Source organism: Lepidochelys kempii, chromosome 2 (genome assembly GCF_965140285.1).
Source record: "Lepidochelys kempii isolate rLepKem1 chromosome 2, rLepKem1.hap1, whole genome shotgun sequence".
Lineage (NCBI taxonomy): Eukaryota > Metazoa > Chordata > Testudines > Cheloniidae > Lepidochelys > Lepidochelys kempii.
Window position 1 is genome coordinate 65,778,066 of NC_136381.1, and position 18,803 is coordinate 65,796,868.

Below are 18,803 nucleotides of genomic sequence, written 5' to 3' on the forward strand. Positions count from 1 at the left end.
ATCTCTTTGTTGTGAAAGTGCAACTACAAATGTAAAGATTTTTTTGTTGTTATATAACTGCACTCAAAACCAAAACAAGGTAAAACTTCAGAGCCTACAAGTCCACTCAGTCCTACTTCTTGTTCAGCCAATCACTAAGACAAACAAGTTATTTTACATTTACAGGAGGTAAAGCTACACTCTTCTTATTTACAGTGTCACCAGAAAGTGAGAACAGGCATTTGCATGGCACTTTTGTAGCTGGCATTGAAAGATGTTTACGTGCTAGACGTGCTAAACATTCATATGCCCCTTCATGCTTCGGCTACCATTCCAGAGGACATGCTTCCATGCTGATGACGCTCGTTTAAAAAAATAATGCATTAATTAAACTTGTGACTAAACTCCTTGGGGGAGAATTGTATGCCCCCTTCTCTGTTTTATCCACCTTCTGCCATATATTTCATGTTATAACAGTCTCAGATGATGACTCAGCACATGTTGTTCATTTTAAGAACACTTTCACTGCAGATTTGACAAAACGCAAAGAAGGTACCAGTGTGAGATTTCTAAAGAAAGCTACAGCACTCGACCCAAGGTTTAAGAATCTGAAGTGCCTTCCAAAATCTGAGCGGGACGAGGTGTGGAGCACGCTTTCAGAAATCACTGAAGAGCAACACTCCGATGCCAAAACTACAGAACCTGAACCACCAAAAAAAGGAAAATCAACCTACTGCTGGTGGCGTCTGACTCAAATAATGAAAATGAACATGTGTTGGTCTGCACTGCTTTCGATTGTTATCGAGCAGAAACCGTCATCAGCATGGACGCATGTCCCCTGGAATGGTGGTTGAATCATGAAGGGACATATGAAATTTTAACGCATCGGGCATGTAATGTCTTGCTATGCTGGCTACTACAGTGCCATGAGAACACCTGTTCTCACTTTCAGGTGACATTGTAAACAAGAAGAGGGCAGCATTATCTCCTGCAAATGTAAACAAATTTGTTTGTCTGAGTGATTGGCTCAACAAGAATTAGGACTGAGTGGACTTGCAGGATCTAAAATTTTACATTGTTTTATTTTTCAATGCAGTTTTTTTTAACTTAATTCTACATTTGTAAGTTCAAATTTCATGATAAAGAGATTGCACTACAGTACTTGTATTAGATGAATTGAAAAATAATATTTCTTTTGTTTTTTTACAGTGCAAATACTTGTAATCAAAAATAAATATAAAGTGAGCACTGTACTTTGTATTATGTGTTGTAATTGAAATCAATATATTTGAAAATGTAGAAAACATCCAAAATATTTAAATAACCTGGTCTTCTATTATTGTTTAACAGTGCAATTAATCACGCAATTAATTTTTTTAATCACATGATTAATTGTGATTACATTTTTAATCGCTTGACAGCCCTAAAATGAAGCATTTCTGCTAAAATTAATCCCTTCTTGTATTGTAAGATGGGGTAAAGAGGAGAACTTGGCTGGCCTTTTCTGTATTTCTGATCCTTACTTGTCTTTCCAACCTGCCAAAAATAGTTCTAGTCTTTAGAGTCTTTCTCCCATGGAAGCCCTTCCTGCTCTTAATTCTGTTTTTCAGAGGACTGTCAATATTTCTGCTATGTCTTATTTGAGATGAGATTGTCATGTGTGAATTTACTGTTCAGCATTAAGGACATACCATTGATTTATATGTAATGTCTCAATTCTCTATCCCGTCCTTAACACAGCCCAACAGCTTAGTTACTCTGACTGCTTAAGCAAACTTAATAGCTTAGTTACTCTGACTGCTTAAGCAAACTTAATAGCTTAGTTACTCTGACTGCTTAAGCAACCTGGGCTGTCCACAATGACACCTAGAGCTTTTCCTCAAATGTTACAACTACTTCAGAACCCATCACCATGTGTATGGATAGTTTCAGCGGTTCCTTGCACTTTCACTCGTATAAATTGAATTTCAGCTGTAGGTGTGCCATGCTGTCATCTAGTTTTGTTCAGGCCCTTTGGTGTGTGCCTTGCAATCCTTCCCTTTATTGACTAATTACATCGTTTTGTGTTGCCAGCACATTTTCAACCCTTCTTCGAGGTTGCTAGTAAATAAATTGAAGAACACTAGTCAGTGCTGGTTTTGGGCTACACCATTACCAGCCTCTTGCTATAGAACAGGCCATTTATTCCTAATCTACGCTTTCTATCTCTCAGCTAGTTTTTAATCCATGATTGAGAATTACATCTTACTCCGTGGGTACGAAATTGGCTGAACAGCATCTCACTGTTACCTTGTGCTCTCCTCACATCTGTTCATTGTACCCACCTGTTGTCTCTTTTGGACAGAGGCTATCTTTTTGTTGTGTATGTTTACAGAACCTAGCACAATAGGGCCTCAAACATTAACTGGGCCTGTAAAGGCTACCGCAATATAAGTCAATAAATATATGAATAGTCAAACTAATTCTGAGGGACTTTATATCACCAGCCCTTAGACTTTCAAAGTCAATTATATCCAATGGTTCTTCTTTCTCATTCAGTGAATTATGACAGGTTAGAGAGATACCATTTAGCTTAGCAGAAGTTGTGCTGGTTTTTCCCCATTATAGTCGTTGAGGTGCCTTCTAACTCCAATGATTTTTGTCAACTATGTTCCCTAGCACTGAAATGCTGCTCTCCAGTCCATACTTCTCAGGATCACCTTTATTATTGTTTTCAAAGGTGGGCTGTCTCAGGGTGCCTCTGTTACTACCCAGTGAACCTCTTTGCCTAGCTAGCTCTGGTAGTTTCACAGCCAGCCATACACACTGGGCTGCTTATCTTATACCAAGGTGTGTATTTACTCCTCTCTTACATAGTAATACCATGCAATGCAGTCTTACAGCCAGGGAAGGCTTCCCTGCAGCGCATGCAAACTGTTTGCTTCCTTCTGACCTCCTCCTGAGCTGCCCCTTGCTTCCTGTTTCCTCCCCCTATGTTCTCTCCAATTACCTTGCTAGCCCAGTGCTCACAATGCCCTCCAGAAAGTGTGTAATTGCCCTCAGCTGGACCTGCAGCCTTCTCCATATTGTCAGTGTTCAGCTGATAGCACTCTGTCACGTGGGAACAAAGTTCTATTCACTTCTCTGTATAGCAGCCATTTTTGTCTGCTTTTAAAGGAGACTAAGGGAGTTAGGTGCCCAACTCCTGTTAAAATTCAGTGGAATATCAGCATCCCTGGGGTTCGTTTGAAAAGCCCAGCCTGTAATGATAAACTACATAGCTTTTGTTAGCATCCCAGGTGCATGTCCATTCACCGAGAGCTCTCCTCAACAGCCTGCAAGTATCCCACGTGGAACAAAACTGTACAGGTGATGTGGATGCTCAGCTCAAGATCCTTGTACCCTATTCCTCAGAGCCACACTGGAATCAGACCCACATTGCTTTCACTATTATTTATTTGTCCTCTGGTAGCACCTAAAGCCCCAGTCCTGGACCATGGCCCCATTGAGCTAGGTGCTATACAAACACAGAACAAAAAGGTAGTTCCCATCAAGCCTTCTGCACCCGTGGAAGGGACTAAGGAGGGAAGGCAAGTTCTGGCCAAAGTTGATGTTCTGTTCAGTTATCACCTAGCTTCACTCAGACTGAATTTGCATGGTGAAATGATATATTTTTAGCCTGACTGAACACCTGCACCTTGCCATTTAACCACAAAGGCTTTTTTGTTTAGTTCACTTTTTTGCTTCCTTTTTGTGTTGTGGGCTACACAGACCTTCTGTCTCGCCACTAAGATATTCTCAAACAGCCTCTATACTGCTTCTATGAATTTTAATTTCCTAACTTTCCCCTTCAGGCTGTTAATAACTAACTTCCTATTTTAAAAAAAATCACCATTTTGAAATTGAGTGCCATGGTAGTATTCCTTGGTATGATCCCCCTGTGAGGATGTGGAACTTAATTACTGTATATTATGGTCAGTCTTAGTGGCTCAAACACACTTGCTTCTTAAAACAATTCAGCTGTAAGTCAAGTTTCTCCCCTTTAAACGCTCACACAAACTATTGGTTATGGTAGTAAGAAATTGTTTTCCAAGTCATGCCCTCATGTGACATTGTTTACTCAGTATTTGGGTAGCTGAAATTACACATTACCATTCTACTAGCTTCTATTGCCTTTCTAATCTCACATACATTTCTGGACCATATCCTAAGACATTGGTTCTCAAACTTTTGTACTGGTGACCCCTTTCACATAGCAAGCCTCTCAGTGTGACCCCCCCCTTTATACATTAAAAACACTTTTTAATATATTTAACACCATTAGAAATGCTGAGGCAAAGTGGGATTAGGGGTGGATGCTGATGGCTTGCGACCCTCCCATATAAGAACCTCATGACCCCCTGAGGGATCCTGACCCCCCAGTTGAGAACCCCTGTCCTAAGCTTTCACTAGGGTCCCTTTGCATTGTAGAACCTATAAAAGGAACATCATACCAGTTCCAAATGGGCAGGTGAAGATTCCCTTTACTTCATACACTCTCCTCCACTTTTGTATCATGTTGTGGGTGGAACCACAACATGATGCCCTGTGGCAAACCTGAACCCGTGGAACATCCTTTAGGGCAGTGTTCCTCCACCTTTTTGATACCAGGGACTGGCTTGTTGCCTTCCTAAACTGTGCCAGGGAGATCTCAGGGGCCATGCCAGTCCATGGATCGGTTGTTGAGAAACACTGCTCTAGAGAAAAGGAGTACTTGTGGCACCTTAGAGACTAACCAATTTATTTGAGCATAAGCTTTCGTGAGCTACAGCTCACTTCATCGGATGTAGTGAGCTGTAGCTCACAAAAGCTTATGCTCAAATAAATTGGTTAGTCTCTAAGGTGCCACAAGTACTCCTTTTCTTTTTGCGAATACAGACTAACACGGCTGTTACTCTGAAACTGCTCTAGAGGACTCTACTGGCTAGTATAAGTTAGAGCAGCCCTTAGGTTGCTCTAATTTATGTCCAGGGCAGGTTCAGCCCCAAGGTCAAGGACAAGGATGATGATGGCTTACCACGGCTTTTGCTTTCCCCCATAGTTGTTCCCTTTGACTTCATCTTTGTTCTTATTGAGAGCCCCATGTGCATCCTAATTTTAATAAACTCAGATTTGTATTCCTGCTGAATCTACCTCCTAAGTATTCTTCTCTACACAGAAAACCTATTCTTCCTAAGACACTCTCTCTATATCCCATAGATTCTTTAATACGTAGTAATACTTCTCTTCCTCTTCTACCAAAACCATTTTTCTAGTATAAATTGCAGCCAGAAATCATGGTATAATGCAGTTCATTCTCATCTAACCAGTACATGAAAGCCAACCTATTTGTGTTTTCAAGCTTCCTGCATTGGTACAGAGGCATTTGTAGTCTTTATGTGTAATGATGCACTCATCTATATGTAATCCTTTGCACTGGGATGCCTATATTGGATTTCTCTGCCTTCTGGTGCAACCTAAATTAGAGCATGCCCTCTGATGCCTCAGATGTGAAATGTGAAGGAGAGCAAGGAAGACTACAACAAGGTGGAAAAGCTCAGGAGTTACCCTCTATTTTGGGACCCAGAAGAGGCTCCTCTGTAGCCATGCCACACATTGGAGGAGCTCAGCAATTTGGAGGAGGGAAATTCAAAGGGGTGGCTGGGCAGTAGTCATTGTTGGTGGCAGGCTTCCCTCTGAACTGGGTTGCTATTCATGCAGATATCTGTCTTGAAGTTAATGCTGATCCTAGCAGCTGTAACTTCTACTCCTTTGCACTTCCTTTTTGTCTGAGAGGGCCATTCCACAGTATTCATACAATATTTAAAACCAGAGTGAAATCAGGTTTGGATAGGATACATTTGGATACCCCTCTTGATAAGCTCTATGATGCTTAGCTCACCCAAACAGAACCTTGGAATCTCTTGAGCTTGAGAGACACACAGAACTAATAGGGACAGTCTTTGTCTTAAACCTTTAGAAATATGCTTAGCTGACAACAATACTGGCCTAAACAAACTGTTCCAGAGATTACAGTACCTAGTTGCACAGCTAATGGGAAATTTCTGTGTAACCTAGTTCTGACAGAGAAACAAACAGGCTCCCAAGGATTAATTTACATTTGACATTGCTTGCATAAAAGAAGGGAGTCTTTGTAATAATTAGCCAACGAGAGTAAGAATTTAGGCAATGGAAGAAAATGAATAGCTGATTACAAAAATAGCACATGCTCAGTAATCATAGTGAAGTTACAGTAGCAACAAAATGTTTTTCTAACTTAGATACACCTGAAAAATTATTCTTCAGCAATGGCAGCATATTATTGTACATATCTGCTCACTATGATCCTCATTCTTGTCCCGCATTTTTAGATCCTCCCTGCCCCTCCCCCAAAACCCAACAATGGGCATGCCATATGTCTGCCTTCCTGTGGGGAACAAATAGTGGAGCGAATATATAGAGGGAATGCACAACATACTGTTGTGATGTTCCCCTGATGTTATCTGGACCAGTGATCTGTTAGGTCACTCCAATCCTTGGCTCTGGGAGCCAGCCTTACCCTGCTCTGCTGTGAGAACCCCCACTCCTGGGCTGTTCCCGCACACCCTCTGGCATGTAAACTGCTTGGATTGTGCAACCAAATGACACTAGTCAATATCTCCAGTCCCAGACACAACCCTAGGAACCACTGTCTTGCAGTGTCCTGTTATGTACGCTGGATGCTGCAAGCTTATATGAGTTTGTCAATTTAACAAAGAAATTGATATGTACCAGGCTTGTTATCCCAAGGGGAGTCTCTGACATGCTTCAAACCATCGCACTGCTTCAAGTAGAATAAACAAACACATTTATTAACTACAAAAGATAGATTTTAAGTGATTATAAGTCAAAGCACAGCAAGTTGGATTTGGTCAAATGAAATAAAAGCAAAACTCATTCTAAGCTGATCTTAAAACTTTCAGTGCCCTTACAAACTTAGATGCTTCTCACCACAGGCTGGCTGTTGCCCTTCAGCCAGGCTCTCCCCTTTGATCAGCGCTTCAGTCACTTGGTGATGATGTCTGTAGATGGTGGTGGAAGAGAGAGGAGGAACATGGCAAACATTTCTCCCTTTTATCATGTTCTTTCTTCCCTCTTGGCTTTGTCCCCCCCGCCCCTTCAGGGTCAGGTGAGCATTACCTCATCATAGTCCCTGACTGACCAAGGGAAGGGGGATAACTCACTCAAGAGTCCAGCAGATCCTTTGTTGCTGCCTATTCTAGTGTCCTTTGTTCCTGTGAGGCTGGGTTGGGTTTTTCCCATACATGCCCTGATGAGGTGTGAACTGCCCCTCTGTTTCTGGAGAGTTTTGCCTGGGCTTGTTTTAAACCACAAGGACACATTTTCAGCCTCATAACTATATACATGAAATTAAAACCTATAACATTACTATAACAACAATGCTCAGTGCATCATAAGCCTTCCAAAGACAGGACAAATTTTGCATTGGATACCACACAATCATTTTATAAGGATGAACATGGAGATGCAGGGGGTTCCCCCAGACACAGAGTGTCACAACTGTGAAGTTTAAATCCCCAGCCATATTCTTCACAGAAGTGTGGAGAAGAGCTCAATGTGAGAAGAGCACAACTGGGAGGCTCATGAGCAGAGCTAATCCTCAGGACCACATCACCATGTTAAAGGGGTGCCATGGGCCATGGCTGCTAGCTGGACTGGGGGAAGTGGCTACAGCCAGGTTGTGCAGGTGCTTCATGCTGCATTCTGTTCTCTCAACCAATGTGCTGTTGCCTTGTGCAGACTTTTTCTGTCAGGGCCCAGTCCTGCTGCCACTGAAGTCAATAGACGTTTGCCTTTGAGGGAGCATGAGCTGGCCTGTAATTGCCTTTCCAGTCCCAGCTGCTTAGTTTACTATTAAAACTGTCATTTGACTAGTGCAGAAGGAATGGTTCTTTATGTTTGTCCAAATACTAAATGAGGATTTCATAATTCCTCTTATAACAGTTAAAGAAAGTAAAAATATATAATACTTTTTAATGTAGAAAAACTGGGCAAATTATTCCCTATTGTGTAAATGAATAACATACTTGTAGTCAGGGCTGGATTAAGGCTAAATGGGGTTTAGATCCACCAAACCTTTGTGTGTCTATCTCCCTAGACAGATGGCTTGCTCAGCCTCCCCTTCCCAAACAGACTCTTCCTCCCAAGTGTGAGCCTGTTCCCTTCCTCAGAAGGGAAACAGACCAACTCACCCTAATAGGTAACTGGCTCCCATTTGCCCACCACAACCACTGAGCCCAGATCTCAAAGGTCCTACACCAATCTGTACTGTTAATCAGATGTGTCATCATAAATAATGAACTGTGATTTATTCCATAGGGAGCTTTTCCATACGGCATCTCAGGAGGGGTCTGTCACTCAGATGACAGTTGGATATGGGAATGTGGCAGTAAAGGACAGGGCTAATAGTGAGTCAAGTCAGACATAGCTTAGAAGACTAGGTAACATTGCAATCCAGAGTTTGCACTGCTGGATGTCTGCAGCCAGGTACCTGATATAGCACTTCCTGACTAGGTTTCTCGATGTGTAAGAATAAGACTGGCTGACATCAGAGCTTAACTGATCGCTTTTGTTCTCTGTGAATTCATGACCCCTTTGAGCTGCACAGAACAGCCATTGACCTAGTCAGGAGTGAACTTTTACAAGATTCTGTGACTCTGTTTGTTATGGAGAGAAGCTGACTGCCAGAACTAATAAACCTATCAGCAGTACTGAGAATGCCTCTGATTCCATGTCAGGCTCCAGCGCCCTAGGGCCCCATCTTTTCATTCAGACATAAAAGATCTTGCTCTGGTGGCCTGGAAACAGAAAAGCATGGTTTTCTAAATCAGGGTTGGTCAATCATTCTAAAGTCACAGGTACATTATTAACATAGGGCCTGAAGCTCAGGTCCTTACTGAGTTTGTATTCAGTCCTTACTTACTGATGCAAATCTCAAGTTAATGTCAGAGGGGATTTTGTCTGAGTAAAACCATAAGGACTGAGATCAGTGCGTGTTTGGCTTAAGGAAGGATGGAGCAAAAACTAAGTAAGGTCCTTAGGATATGGCCCCTACAGAAAGAAATATTTCTCCTAGGCTCAATCTAGTATCTGAGTTTCTTAGTGATACTTAAGAAGAAACTTCTCTCTAACTGATGGCAGAACAAGTCAATTTCATCAGTGCAGTGTTATTTATTTACCATTTTTAAAGTTTCAGTTCACTTTGAAAGGAACTTGCTACTAACTTGCCACTCATCCAGCTACAATAAAATCCTCTGAATTATTATTTTCTCCTCCAAGGAAAATAAGTTCTTCTTTGACAGCTAAGGACCTTTTCCTAGTTTTATAAATAGTTTATGAAAATACTTCTCATTGTGCATCCGAATGGCAGAGTAGCAGAGTAGCTGACTCTTTCTGGCTCAATAAAAACATCATAACCAGTGAAAATCAAAACTTTAACGGAGTAAATTGTACAGAACCTTTCCTGTTGTACTGACAGTCTCAGCTTGTTTCTCCTCTGAATGATGGATGCTTTAAAACCACATAATGATAAACTGCCAGTACAGTCTAGTGATTTTAGTCTATTATTTTACCAGATCTGTGGTTATAGTCATATCAGTCTGGGGTATCACCAGTATGTGTTCTTTATATGACTGCCTCACATTAGAGTAAAATGAAGGTTAGCAGAATATTGTGCATTAGTCTGATAAGGATCAAAATGTTAGCATCACTCTCAGAATAGTGAATATAAATTGGTGCATGTTGGATGGAAAGTGAAGCTATGAAATGTACAGTTACAAAGGCATCATATATTTGTATTATAAAAATCTTCAGAAGTGTTGGGATCAGTTCTTCAAGGTGGACATCCAACTCCCATGAATATTAACAGGAATTGTATGTTCTATCAATTGGGGAATGTAATCCTCAGAGTTCAAATTGTATAATCTCTGTTGGTAGATGGGTTTTCTTTTTTTTTTGCCATCAGTAGTTGTTTTTATTTTTGTATCTCATGTTGTTACCTGACTTTTGTATGCCTAACCATATTACAAATAAAACAACTAACAAACAAAAGAACACACACACACACACACAAAGAGTAAAAAATAAATGGTAGTTTGAAAACAATGCTTTCCTAAGAGCAGAATTGTTTTTCCACTTGTTTTCTGATGTCTCCCTTTCTTGGTTCCCCCTTGGTGTACCTATCTATTTACTTATATGGCCTCCATCAATTTAGCCTCTGAGTGATTCCCAAGTATATAAGACTAGAAGGAAGAGGTACAGTTTTGAACTCTCTTTCTTCCTCCCCTCCTGGAGGAGAATTAGCTTGATTAGTTTTTTAATGAAGCTATCCATCGGTTTATTTGTTTAAATGTGCATGTATAAAGTCATCAGTGCTAGAGCGAATGCAGTGAGGCATGGGGTCATTCTTATAGTATGATTTGTGGTCATTTCTCATTATGTTGCCTGTCTAATTCAGACTGTAAACTCCTGAGGACAAGGCCTTTGTCTCCTTCTTGTCTGTGAAGTGCCATGCACAATGCCTCCTGGAGCTCTTCCAGCAGGCACTGGGAACATTCTCACTGTAACCCCATTAGGAGCATGCACTGTGTGTTTACCTGAGGGGGTGGCACTGTCCCCCCATATTTTTCCTGCCACTCTCAGCTATGTAGTGGTCACTAGCAGAGAATAGCGCATGTGCTCAGGAGAATGCAGAGCCTCCCACTGTAGCTGGAGCGTGAGGGAGGGAAGGCTCCTTGCACATGCGAAAACCAGGCCCAATTTGTCCCTAACTAATGCTCATATGCACCCATCTCTCATCACAGTTAAATTCAGGAGTCTTTTAATTCAACCCATCCTATTCCGCCCCTCTCTTATTCCCCATCTGCATCCATTTTTATCTCCTAGTAGTAACTGTCATCTCAGTGCTTTGTTTCTGCACCCACAAGGTGGCTCAAGCAACCCTCTGAAGCCAAGGGACAGAACCAGATATACAGAGTCCTGCACAGATACAAAATTTGTATCCTCATCTGATTGATGATCCACAAAAATGGTCTGTGGATGTGGATATCCACTACAGAGCTCTACAGCTACAAGAACACAAGAGCACTTGTCCTCCTCTGATGTGGACCATAATCATCCTGATCTCCACCAGGTCACTGCAGCAGCAAGGTGCACTTCACAGCACAAATCCCCACCAGGGCTTCTGTTGCACAGGACCACTTCACAGTATTTCTGCTCCTCCTTGTAGACTGGCCACAGCAAAATTTGACCACTAATGATTTTCTTAATAACGGAGCTACAGTTATCAGTCTTGTTACACCGAGATTGGGGCCCCATTGTACTAGACAACGTACAAACTTGTAGTAGACAGTCTCTGCCTTGAAGAGCTTACAGTCTAAATAGATAGGCAAGACACAGTGGGGAAGGCACAGAGAAGTGAAGTAATTTGCTCCCCAGTACACAGCAGGTCAGCTTCAGAAATAGAATCCAGGTCTCCTATACCCCAGTCTAGGGCCCTAGCTACTAGTCCAGTCTGCCTCTCAACAAGTAAAGGATGCTGATGTTGTGCTATATGGGGCTGGTACATTCTTCCCCCTCATTGAGGAAAATCTCAAGTCATGCATTTTCCTTTTAGAACTTCAGAAAACAACATGTTGCAACGTTGCTGTCGGAATGCAAAAAAAGTCAGATTACAAATGTTACCTCTTTGAACGTAACAACACATTGAATGTCATGGTGGCTTTAGCTCAGATCTGCCTGTTGACTTAGTCAAAGTAATGGGCTCTCTAAACGTTCAAGACCATTGTTACGGTCACAGAAAGAAAGGTTTACGCTGACATTTAAAATAATAGCAGTGATATGGGGTATTGTTTTCTGCAGTACCAAGGACATTACCATCACAATTACAGTCACTGGAATGTTATTCTTTTTTGGGTGTCTGTACAGACCTGTTTGTAGGAAGTAGATTTTTCCTTGTTAATTTCAAGGTTTGTTATGTTCATGAGGCTGCGTGAGCCCCCTCTAGTGGCTAACATAATATCTGCAAATTCCAGTCTAATCAAATAATATAGCGTTTTGGACAAATAGTCTGACTTAAGGTATAGCATTGCCTTCTAAACTAATTGGGTTGTATTAGTTTAAATTTTTCCTAGAGACAGTATTAGTAACTAAATTGTCCTTATTTGATCTTTTGTTTCGCTTTTTATAGAATCATTTAATATTAAAAAGTGAAAATGGAAATAAAGGTCATTTTGTGAAAGTTTCAAACTTATGAAAAAAACAAAGTTACCAAAGGACACATTTAAATAGTAAACTTAAACAAGATGATTTGCTCCTTCACACTGATTTGGTTCCAAGTAAGGTTTTATGAATGCAGGACGTACAGGGACACAACTTAGTTCTGTGTCTTGTTTTAGCTGGTAATTTATTTGCCTATAACTTCTGTAGCTATGGGTAAGTACCTTTTATATTAGCACTTCTAGATGCAACTGGACTTTCTAACGAAACTTAGCTTGGAGTTTTCTTTATCATGTCAAATATTTGTGTTCAGAATGAACAAAATGATCTAATATGCTAATTTTAAACAGTACATTTAAAGATTCTTTATTGAATGTTTCTGAAAGAATGATAATCAGATTTGTATGTTTGGTTTCTATCTGAGCTGAAATAAGGGATGAGGCAGCAGTCTGAGGGCCTGATCATGGGAGATGCTCAGCAATCTAAGCAAACTCTCTGGGAGTGGAGAGCAGTCATCCCTGCTTGGGGGTGCCAGGCAGAAATAGTAAGACAGAGAAAAACTCTATTTTAAAGACTATTTTTTGAGAAACTGGGAAAAATGCTAGATAAACAGGTGACATTTTCACTCCTCAGACACGTAACAGTGCAAAATATCGATCACTCGATTTTACAGCAGGGAATTAAATTTAGTTTTTTGTTGCTGTTTTATCTGCATGGAATGTGCCAGGTCTGCTCCTAGATAAACTTAAAAGCAGACATGCTTGAGTGGGGGAAACCTCTGCAATGTTATGGGCCACAGCCAAGGAGATAACATGTTATCATTAGTGCTGGAAACAGTCAGCTGTTTGAAATACATATTGCCATTGACTATATAAAGCTGTCAGTCTTCCCCTTTCTTTCTTTTCATTAACAGATTGCTTCTATGACAGGGATTCCCAATGCTTGCTGGGCAGCTGTACCAGTTTGCCAGAATAAGACCTCCCTTTTACCAGCCAGTGACTATTGCTTCCTGTTTACATGTGCAGCAACTAATTCAAGCCCTGATTCCACAAGCTTTCACTGGCGCTTTGGGGGGAAAAAGGCAGCGTAATACACACTTATTATCCACCAATACCTTCATCTCTCGCATCTGCAAGCTGCCTGTCTCCACTTCTCCCCAGCCATGCTGCCTGTGTTTACCTTTTCCCCATTTAACCTTTTCCCAACCCATTACGTTCAATGAGCATGGGGCGGAGGAGGGATTGTTGTTCAGTGATGAGGTCCCAGCAGTTCACCATTGCAGTGGTAGTTCATGAGACATGTACTATCAAGAAGGCACAGCCAGCCAATTAAAAGAACGTTAGGAAAATTTATGTCCACAGCTATATTCTAATGTGGCATATATGAATTTGAGGTTTGGAAGAGAGCTAGCTGGCAGTGAGAGGTAATGTCGATGGCTTGAGTTTACAGAGTTTATATCAGTGCCTCAAAATGAGGGAGTACACCATTTGTAATGCACTGCTCCCACATTGATTCATGCCTTTGTCATGGATACTTGAGAGCTGAATGCAAGGCATCCTTTCTGTGGTTAAAATAGGAGGGGAGGCTATCAACAGTACCTTCTTTCTTCCTGGACTTATAATGGTCATCATGGGATTCCATCTTCTATAATATGTGCTGGCTTTGTTAGCTAAAATCACCTTCCTGTTTTTCAGGTACACAGAAACCTTTACCTACTGGTGACATTCTCTGTATCGTTTTGTTTTAGCTCCATCTAATCCACTGGAACTCTACACGGTACAGCAGTATTGATGAAGCAGTGGGGAAGAAGCATGGTATAGCTATCATTGCTCTGTTCGTCCAGGTAAATATTTTACTGTGGTTATCACATGTTATCATTTGGCTCCTGTAAAAGAGTCCCCTTCTACTTTCTACCGTTAGTGATTTCAGAAAACAAAAGAAATCGACAGCTGCTTGTATTCTATTACAACCAATGTTCCCTCTAATTTTTGACAGGCCGTGTGCGCAAAACATTTCTTCTGTGCAAGTTTTTGACAGGCTGTGTGTGTAAAAAATTGCTTCTGTGCAAATTTTTGTGCATGCGGTGTTTTGCCATGTGCGCGGGGTTTAGGATCTGCATGCACGCGCACACACGCACAGCTTAAAGAGAACAGTGATTACAACAAGTGTTTGTCTACATGTATCTTCAGTGTATATGGTAACTAAAATGATATTTGATTAAAAGCAACATATTTAAAATAATGTAACTAAAGAATGGAAAACGTGCCATCTAACCGCCTTGTCCTGCAGCCTTGTCATGGCATATAAGCTAAACAGCGGTGGGCTGGGTAGGTACTTGGATGACATACCTTTAAAGGTTTCAGAGTAACAGCCGTGTTAATCTGTATTCGCAAAAAGAAAAGGAGGACTTATGGCACCTTAGAGACTAACCAATTTATTTGAGCATGAGCTTTCGTGAGCTACAGCTCACTTCATCGGATGAAGAACAAAGAACACCTAGGTGGCAGCAGGAAGTGGTGTTGGAAATCTTACTCAGTCAGTGCTGAACACTAGCATGCTAGGTGGCACTGTGCTGCTGCAGGTGCTGTATAAAAACTGAAGTGCTGACCACGTCTTTGGTCGTTAAAAGTCCCACAGCACTCTTAATATGAAATAGGCTGTTAGCGCTGATGTTCTGGCCAGACTTTGCTTGGGTAATTACATCCAGGCTCCATCAATTCACCCTGAAGTTTCAATTGGAAAAGGAAATTCTTCAGTTTCTTCTCCTAAACTGTTGTGTACTGCGGCATGGTGCTACCTGTAAATGGTGGCAGTACAGCACAGGTCTCTGCTGGGACAGGTGTGGAATCACACCCCTCCAGTGGGAACAGAAGGAGGTAGTGTGCCTCTGGGATACAACACCTCCTAGATCTCTCAGGGACCAAGTCCACTTAAAGTTTGCTCCCTTCCACTCTTGGTCAGTCCTGTTATTCAGATCCTGGGAGATACGTGGACAGGAGGAGTGTTGTGTGGATAAGTCTCCACTTAGTTTAGCACAGGCCAGTGCTGCCAATAGGGGTAACCCCGTAGAGAGTTTGTGCTAGACCCAAGGACACCACCATAGTGTGGCCTCTGCATAGGAGCATAAGGTGGGGAGAGACTTTTGGACTGGGAGATGCTGGGTGATGGTGGTCATGGGGCAGCCCTTCCTGAAAAGTCAAAAATAAAGGGGCTGTGTGGCCTGTTGGTGACCCTGGGAGTTAATTGTGGGTTCATTTGATCTCCTGACTCTAAGTGACACTGAAGTGGCTTCAAGAGCTGTGAACCCTATGAACAAAGCCAAGCAGTTTTGATTCCCAAAACCCCTGTGAACCCAAAGCATTGATTTCACACAGCCCTAGTCATGACAAGCAGTGAACAGTTCCATTTAAGGAGGTTCAAGGAAAAGAGTTATGATTTATGTTTTGATCAAATGGATTCCCTTTCACAGTTGTACTGTTAATTAGCCATATTCCATAATGAGCTTCTGAGCACCTCTGAGATTTACCTCTGTTTGAATGTAAAGGTACATTGGTTACAGTCTCAGTGTTGAGATAGAATTGTTAAACAGTAATGCTAGAAATTCTCAGTTCTCTCAACTTCTTATCCTACAGGCTTATGTCAAAACTGCTTATGTAAGTCACCCTCTAATTCCAGCAGAGATAACCTTGGAGTCACTTACAGAGTTACATACCATTCTTAAATAAATCTTTGAAACTTAACCGGTATCTTTTTTTCTACTTCTGTCTCTTGCCTTAAGCATTCCATGATGTTTTCTTATTAGCCAAGAAAGGCTCCACATAATTAAAAATTGTCTAAAGAAACATCATAATTTGCTTTATGCTACTTATTAATGGTCCAGTGAGAAAATTAAGTCACATTTTCTTTTCACTTCTGTTAAAGGCAGAAAGAGTGATTTTTTTTCAGCCCCTGCTGTTTATAATCGCTTCTTGGAGGTTTCTAACTCCTACTGAAATTTTTTTCCTCCTAAAAATCTATATGCGCAAACACATGCCCGAGCACCCCCAAGACCACTAGTCAGTTGGAAATGTTGGGTGCATTTTTAAAATAACCTATTCCTGCCTTGGTGCAAGTTCCCCCTGCATTCCAGTTCCTCCCATCCACAGGCATTGATAAACATTTGGCAGATTAGAAAAAAAGTCAAATTTTAGTTCTTTCAATCTTGTCAACATTCTTATGAATGTAAAAACACCGCAGGGGCTTGTTCTGCTCTCACAATGCATGGTGTAAGTTAGGAATAACTCAGCTGAAATCATGATGCATGGTGACATCAAAATCAAGCCCAGAAAGTTTTATGAGTTCCTGATTTTTAGGGAGGGATTTTCAAAATCACCTACTTAAGAGCACGAGTCCCACTAAAAGTCAATGGGTCCTGTGCTCCTAGATCACTTACGTGCTTTTGAAAATGCTCCCCGTATTTTATTCTATTGCCCTTGTTATACAGGAGGTCTGACTAGATGATCACAATAGTCCCTTTTGGTCCTAGGAAACTGTAAATCTATTATTCTATTCTGTATAGACTTAGATAGACTCTGTATAGACCCTCACCATCTTAGTATCTTCCAATAAGACATTAAGCAATGTGAGTAACATCTGTCATAAGTGGTTCATTCTTTCTCTCATCCTCTCCAGAGGGGGAGAACTGTGTGTGCAGTGAAGTTTTTTGCTTCTGTAGGTTTTTTAAAAAATATGCCCATGCTGCTCTATAGTGCTTATGTACCTAGTTCAGAAACATACTGCATTTAAACAATGACATTTTGTAAACTATCTAAGCGCATTTGTGCCCATGTACATGTGCATACAGCTCTTAATGAAGTCAATGGCAGGCATGCATATATGTGTGAGCATATATATATATAGCTCAAGTTAGAAATGGGCCCTGATTCTACGATTCAACCTGGCTACTTTAAATCTACATTACTAATCAGGATCTTTCATTTTAAAAATTTCTTTCTACATGTGTCTTTTGTCTGCTTCTCAAAGACATTCAATAAAGGTCTGGGGTGAAATCCTGGCCCCATTGAAGTCAATGGGAACATTTTGCCATTGACTTGAATGGTGCCAGGATTTCACCCCTGGAGTATAAAAAGGGTGTGGGTGTATATGGGGGGTTGGGGAAGAAAGGGGTGAGCTATGATTCTGCACTTCTCATCCAAGCAAACTTTCCTTCGCTTCAATGAGAGGTTATCCTTAATAAGGAGTGGAGCACACAGCCTCAGCTATGCAATACTGTGGGAACAAACTCAAAGGTTTCTGTCATGCTTGTGTACTAAGTTCTCTTCTACGTACTCTTCTAACAAAAATGTGTAAGGACAGATTGTAGCCTGGGCATTTATACCTCACGATGCTGCATGACTTTGACCCTTACATGAAGCATGTGCTGCACTGTGGAGGCAAAACAAGGTGAGTTCAGGCTTATCAACCTTGACTTTGACTTTTTTTTTTTTAAATTCTGCCAGTTTCTGTTACTGTTTTAAAGTTACTTAAATCTAGTTTCATTCAGGCCAATGACTTTTTTGTATGTGAATTAGTACCTCTTGTTTGAATTTGCCATGTACCAGAATAGTTGGTTAATCCAAGGTTGTATAACTTAACTACAAACAAGCACTGAATTGGCCAGACTTGTTGACCTTTCTCTTAGTTTTCAGAAACAATACAGCAGCGAAGTTCATTTTTGGGTTTGCTTGTTTGTTTGTTATGTTTCAGATAGGAAAGGAACATTTAGGCCTAAAGGTCGTAACTGAAATTCTCCAGGACATCCAGTACAAGGTGAGGAATTGTCTGAGGGAAGCAGAAATAGTTGACAGAGATGGACTGAATGGGGGACGGGCAAAGAAGATAAACTGAAGCAAGAAAAATAAAGAGAAGTCAGAAATGTTTGTGCTAAGATATCATGTGGGAGCCACAATACAGTGGTCACCATTAAAAGTCAACATTTAACAATAAATCCGACACAATTAGTACTGTTATTTCCTATTCTGACTGCAGGGAAAGTTTTAATCTCATATACCAGTAACGGTTCACAAGTATTGATTTTTTTAATGATACTAATACTTTGTCAATGTGAACTCAACCACCAAGAAAGATCTGTATTGAATGTTCAGAGAACCCCATTGTCAGTAGTCCCCAGCCTGTCAGGTTCAAGTTATACAAGAGCAGAATATGCAGACTGAACACCCAGGTAAAATCACAACTGCAATATGGCTATAGCATAGTGGAACCCTGTTAAGAGAGTCAATGAATTAGATATGGCATTGGAATGGTATTCAGGGGATCTGGGTTTATAAAGAGCTTTGAGATCGATGAATGAAAAGTATTGTATAGGTCTGAAAAGACTGAACCATAGGAATTTTAGGAATTATGTATTATTATTAATTAATCTGAATTTTAAATCTCGTTTTAGTTGAACAATATCTCATGTACTCCAGGTGTAGCATTCATTTCTACAGATTATTATTGTGTGTGTTTGTGTACATGTGTGTATGTGTGTGTGTGTGTAAGAGAGAGAGAGA

General features: G+C 40.9%; 1 protein-coding gene across 4 annotated transcripts in view; it reads left to right on the plus strand.

Moving 5' to 3' along the window:
- Positions 1–18,803, plus strand: part of CA8 (carbonic anhydrase 8 (inactive)) — a 57,402-nt gene that overhangs the window by 25,721 nt on the left and 12,878 nt on the right. For 3 of the 4 annotated variants that reach the window (XM_073331073.2, XM_073331075.2, XM_073331071.1), the window contains 2 exons: positions 14,000–14,095; positions 17,998–18,060. In XM_073331073.2, the coding sequence (XP_073187174.1) occupies positions 14,000–14,095; positions 17,998–18,060 (159 nt within the window). The remainder of the gene's footprint in view (positions 1–13,999; positions 14,096–17,997; positions 18,061–18,803) is intronic. The other variant, XM_073331072.2, reaches the window with a different exon arrangement.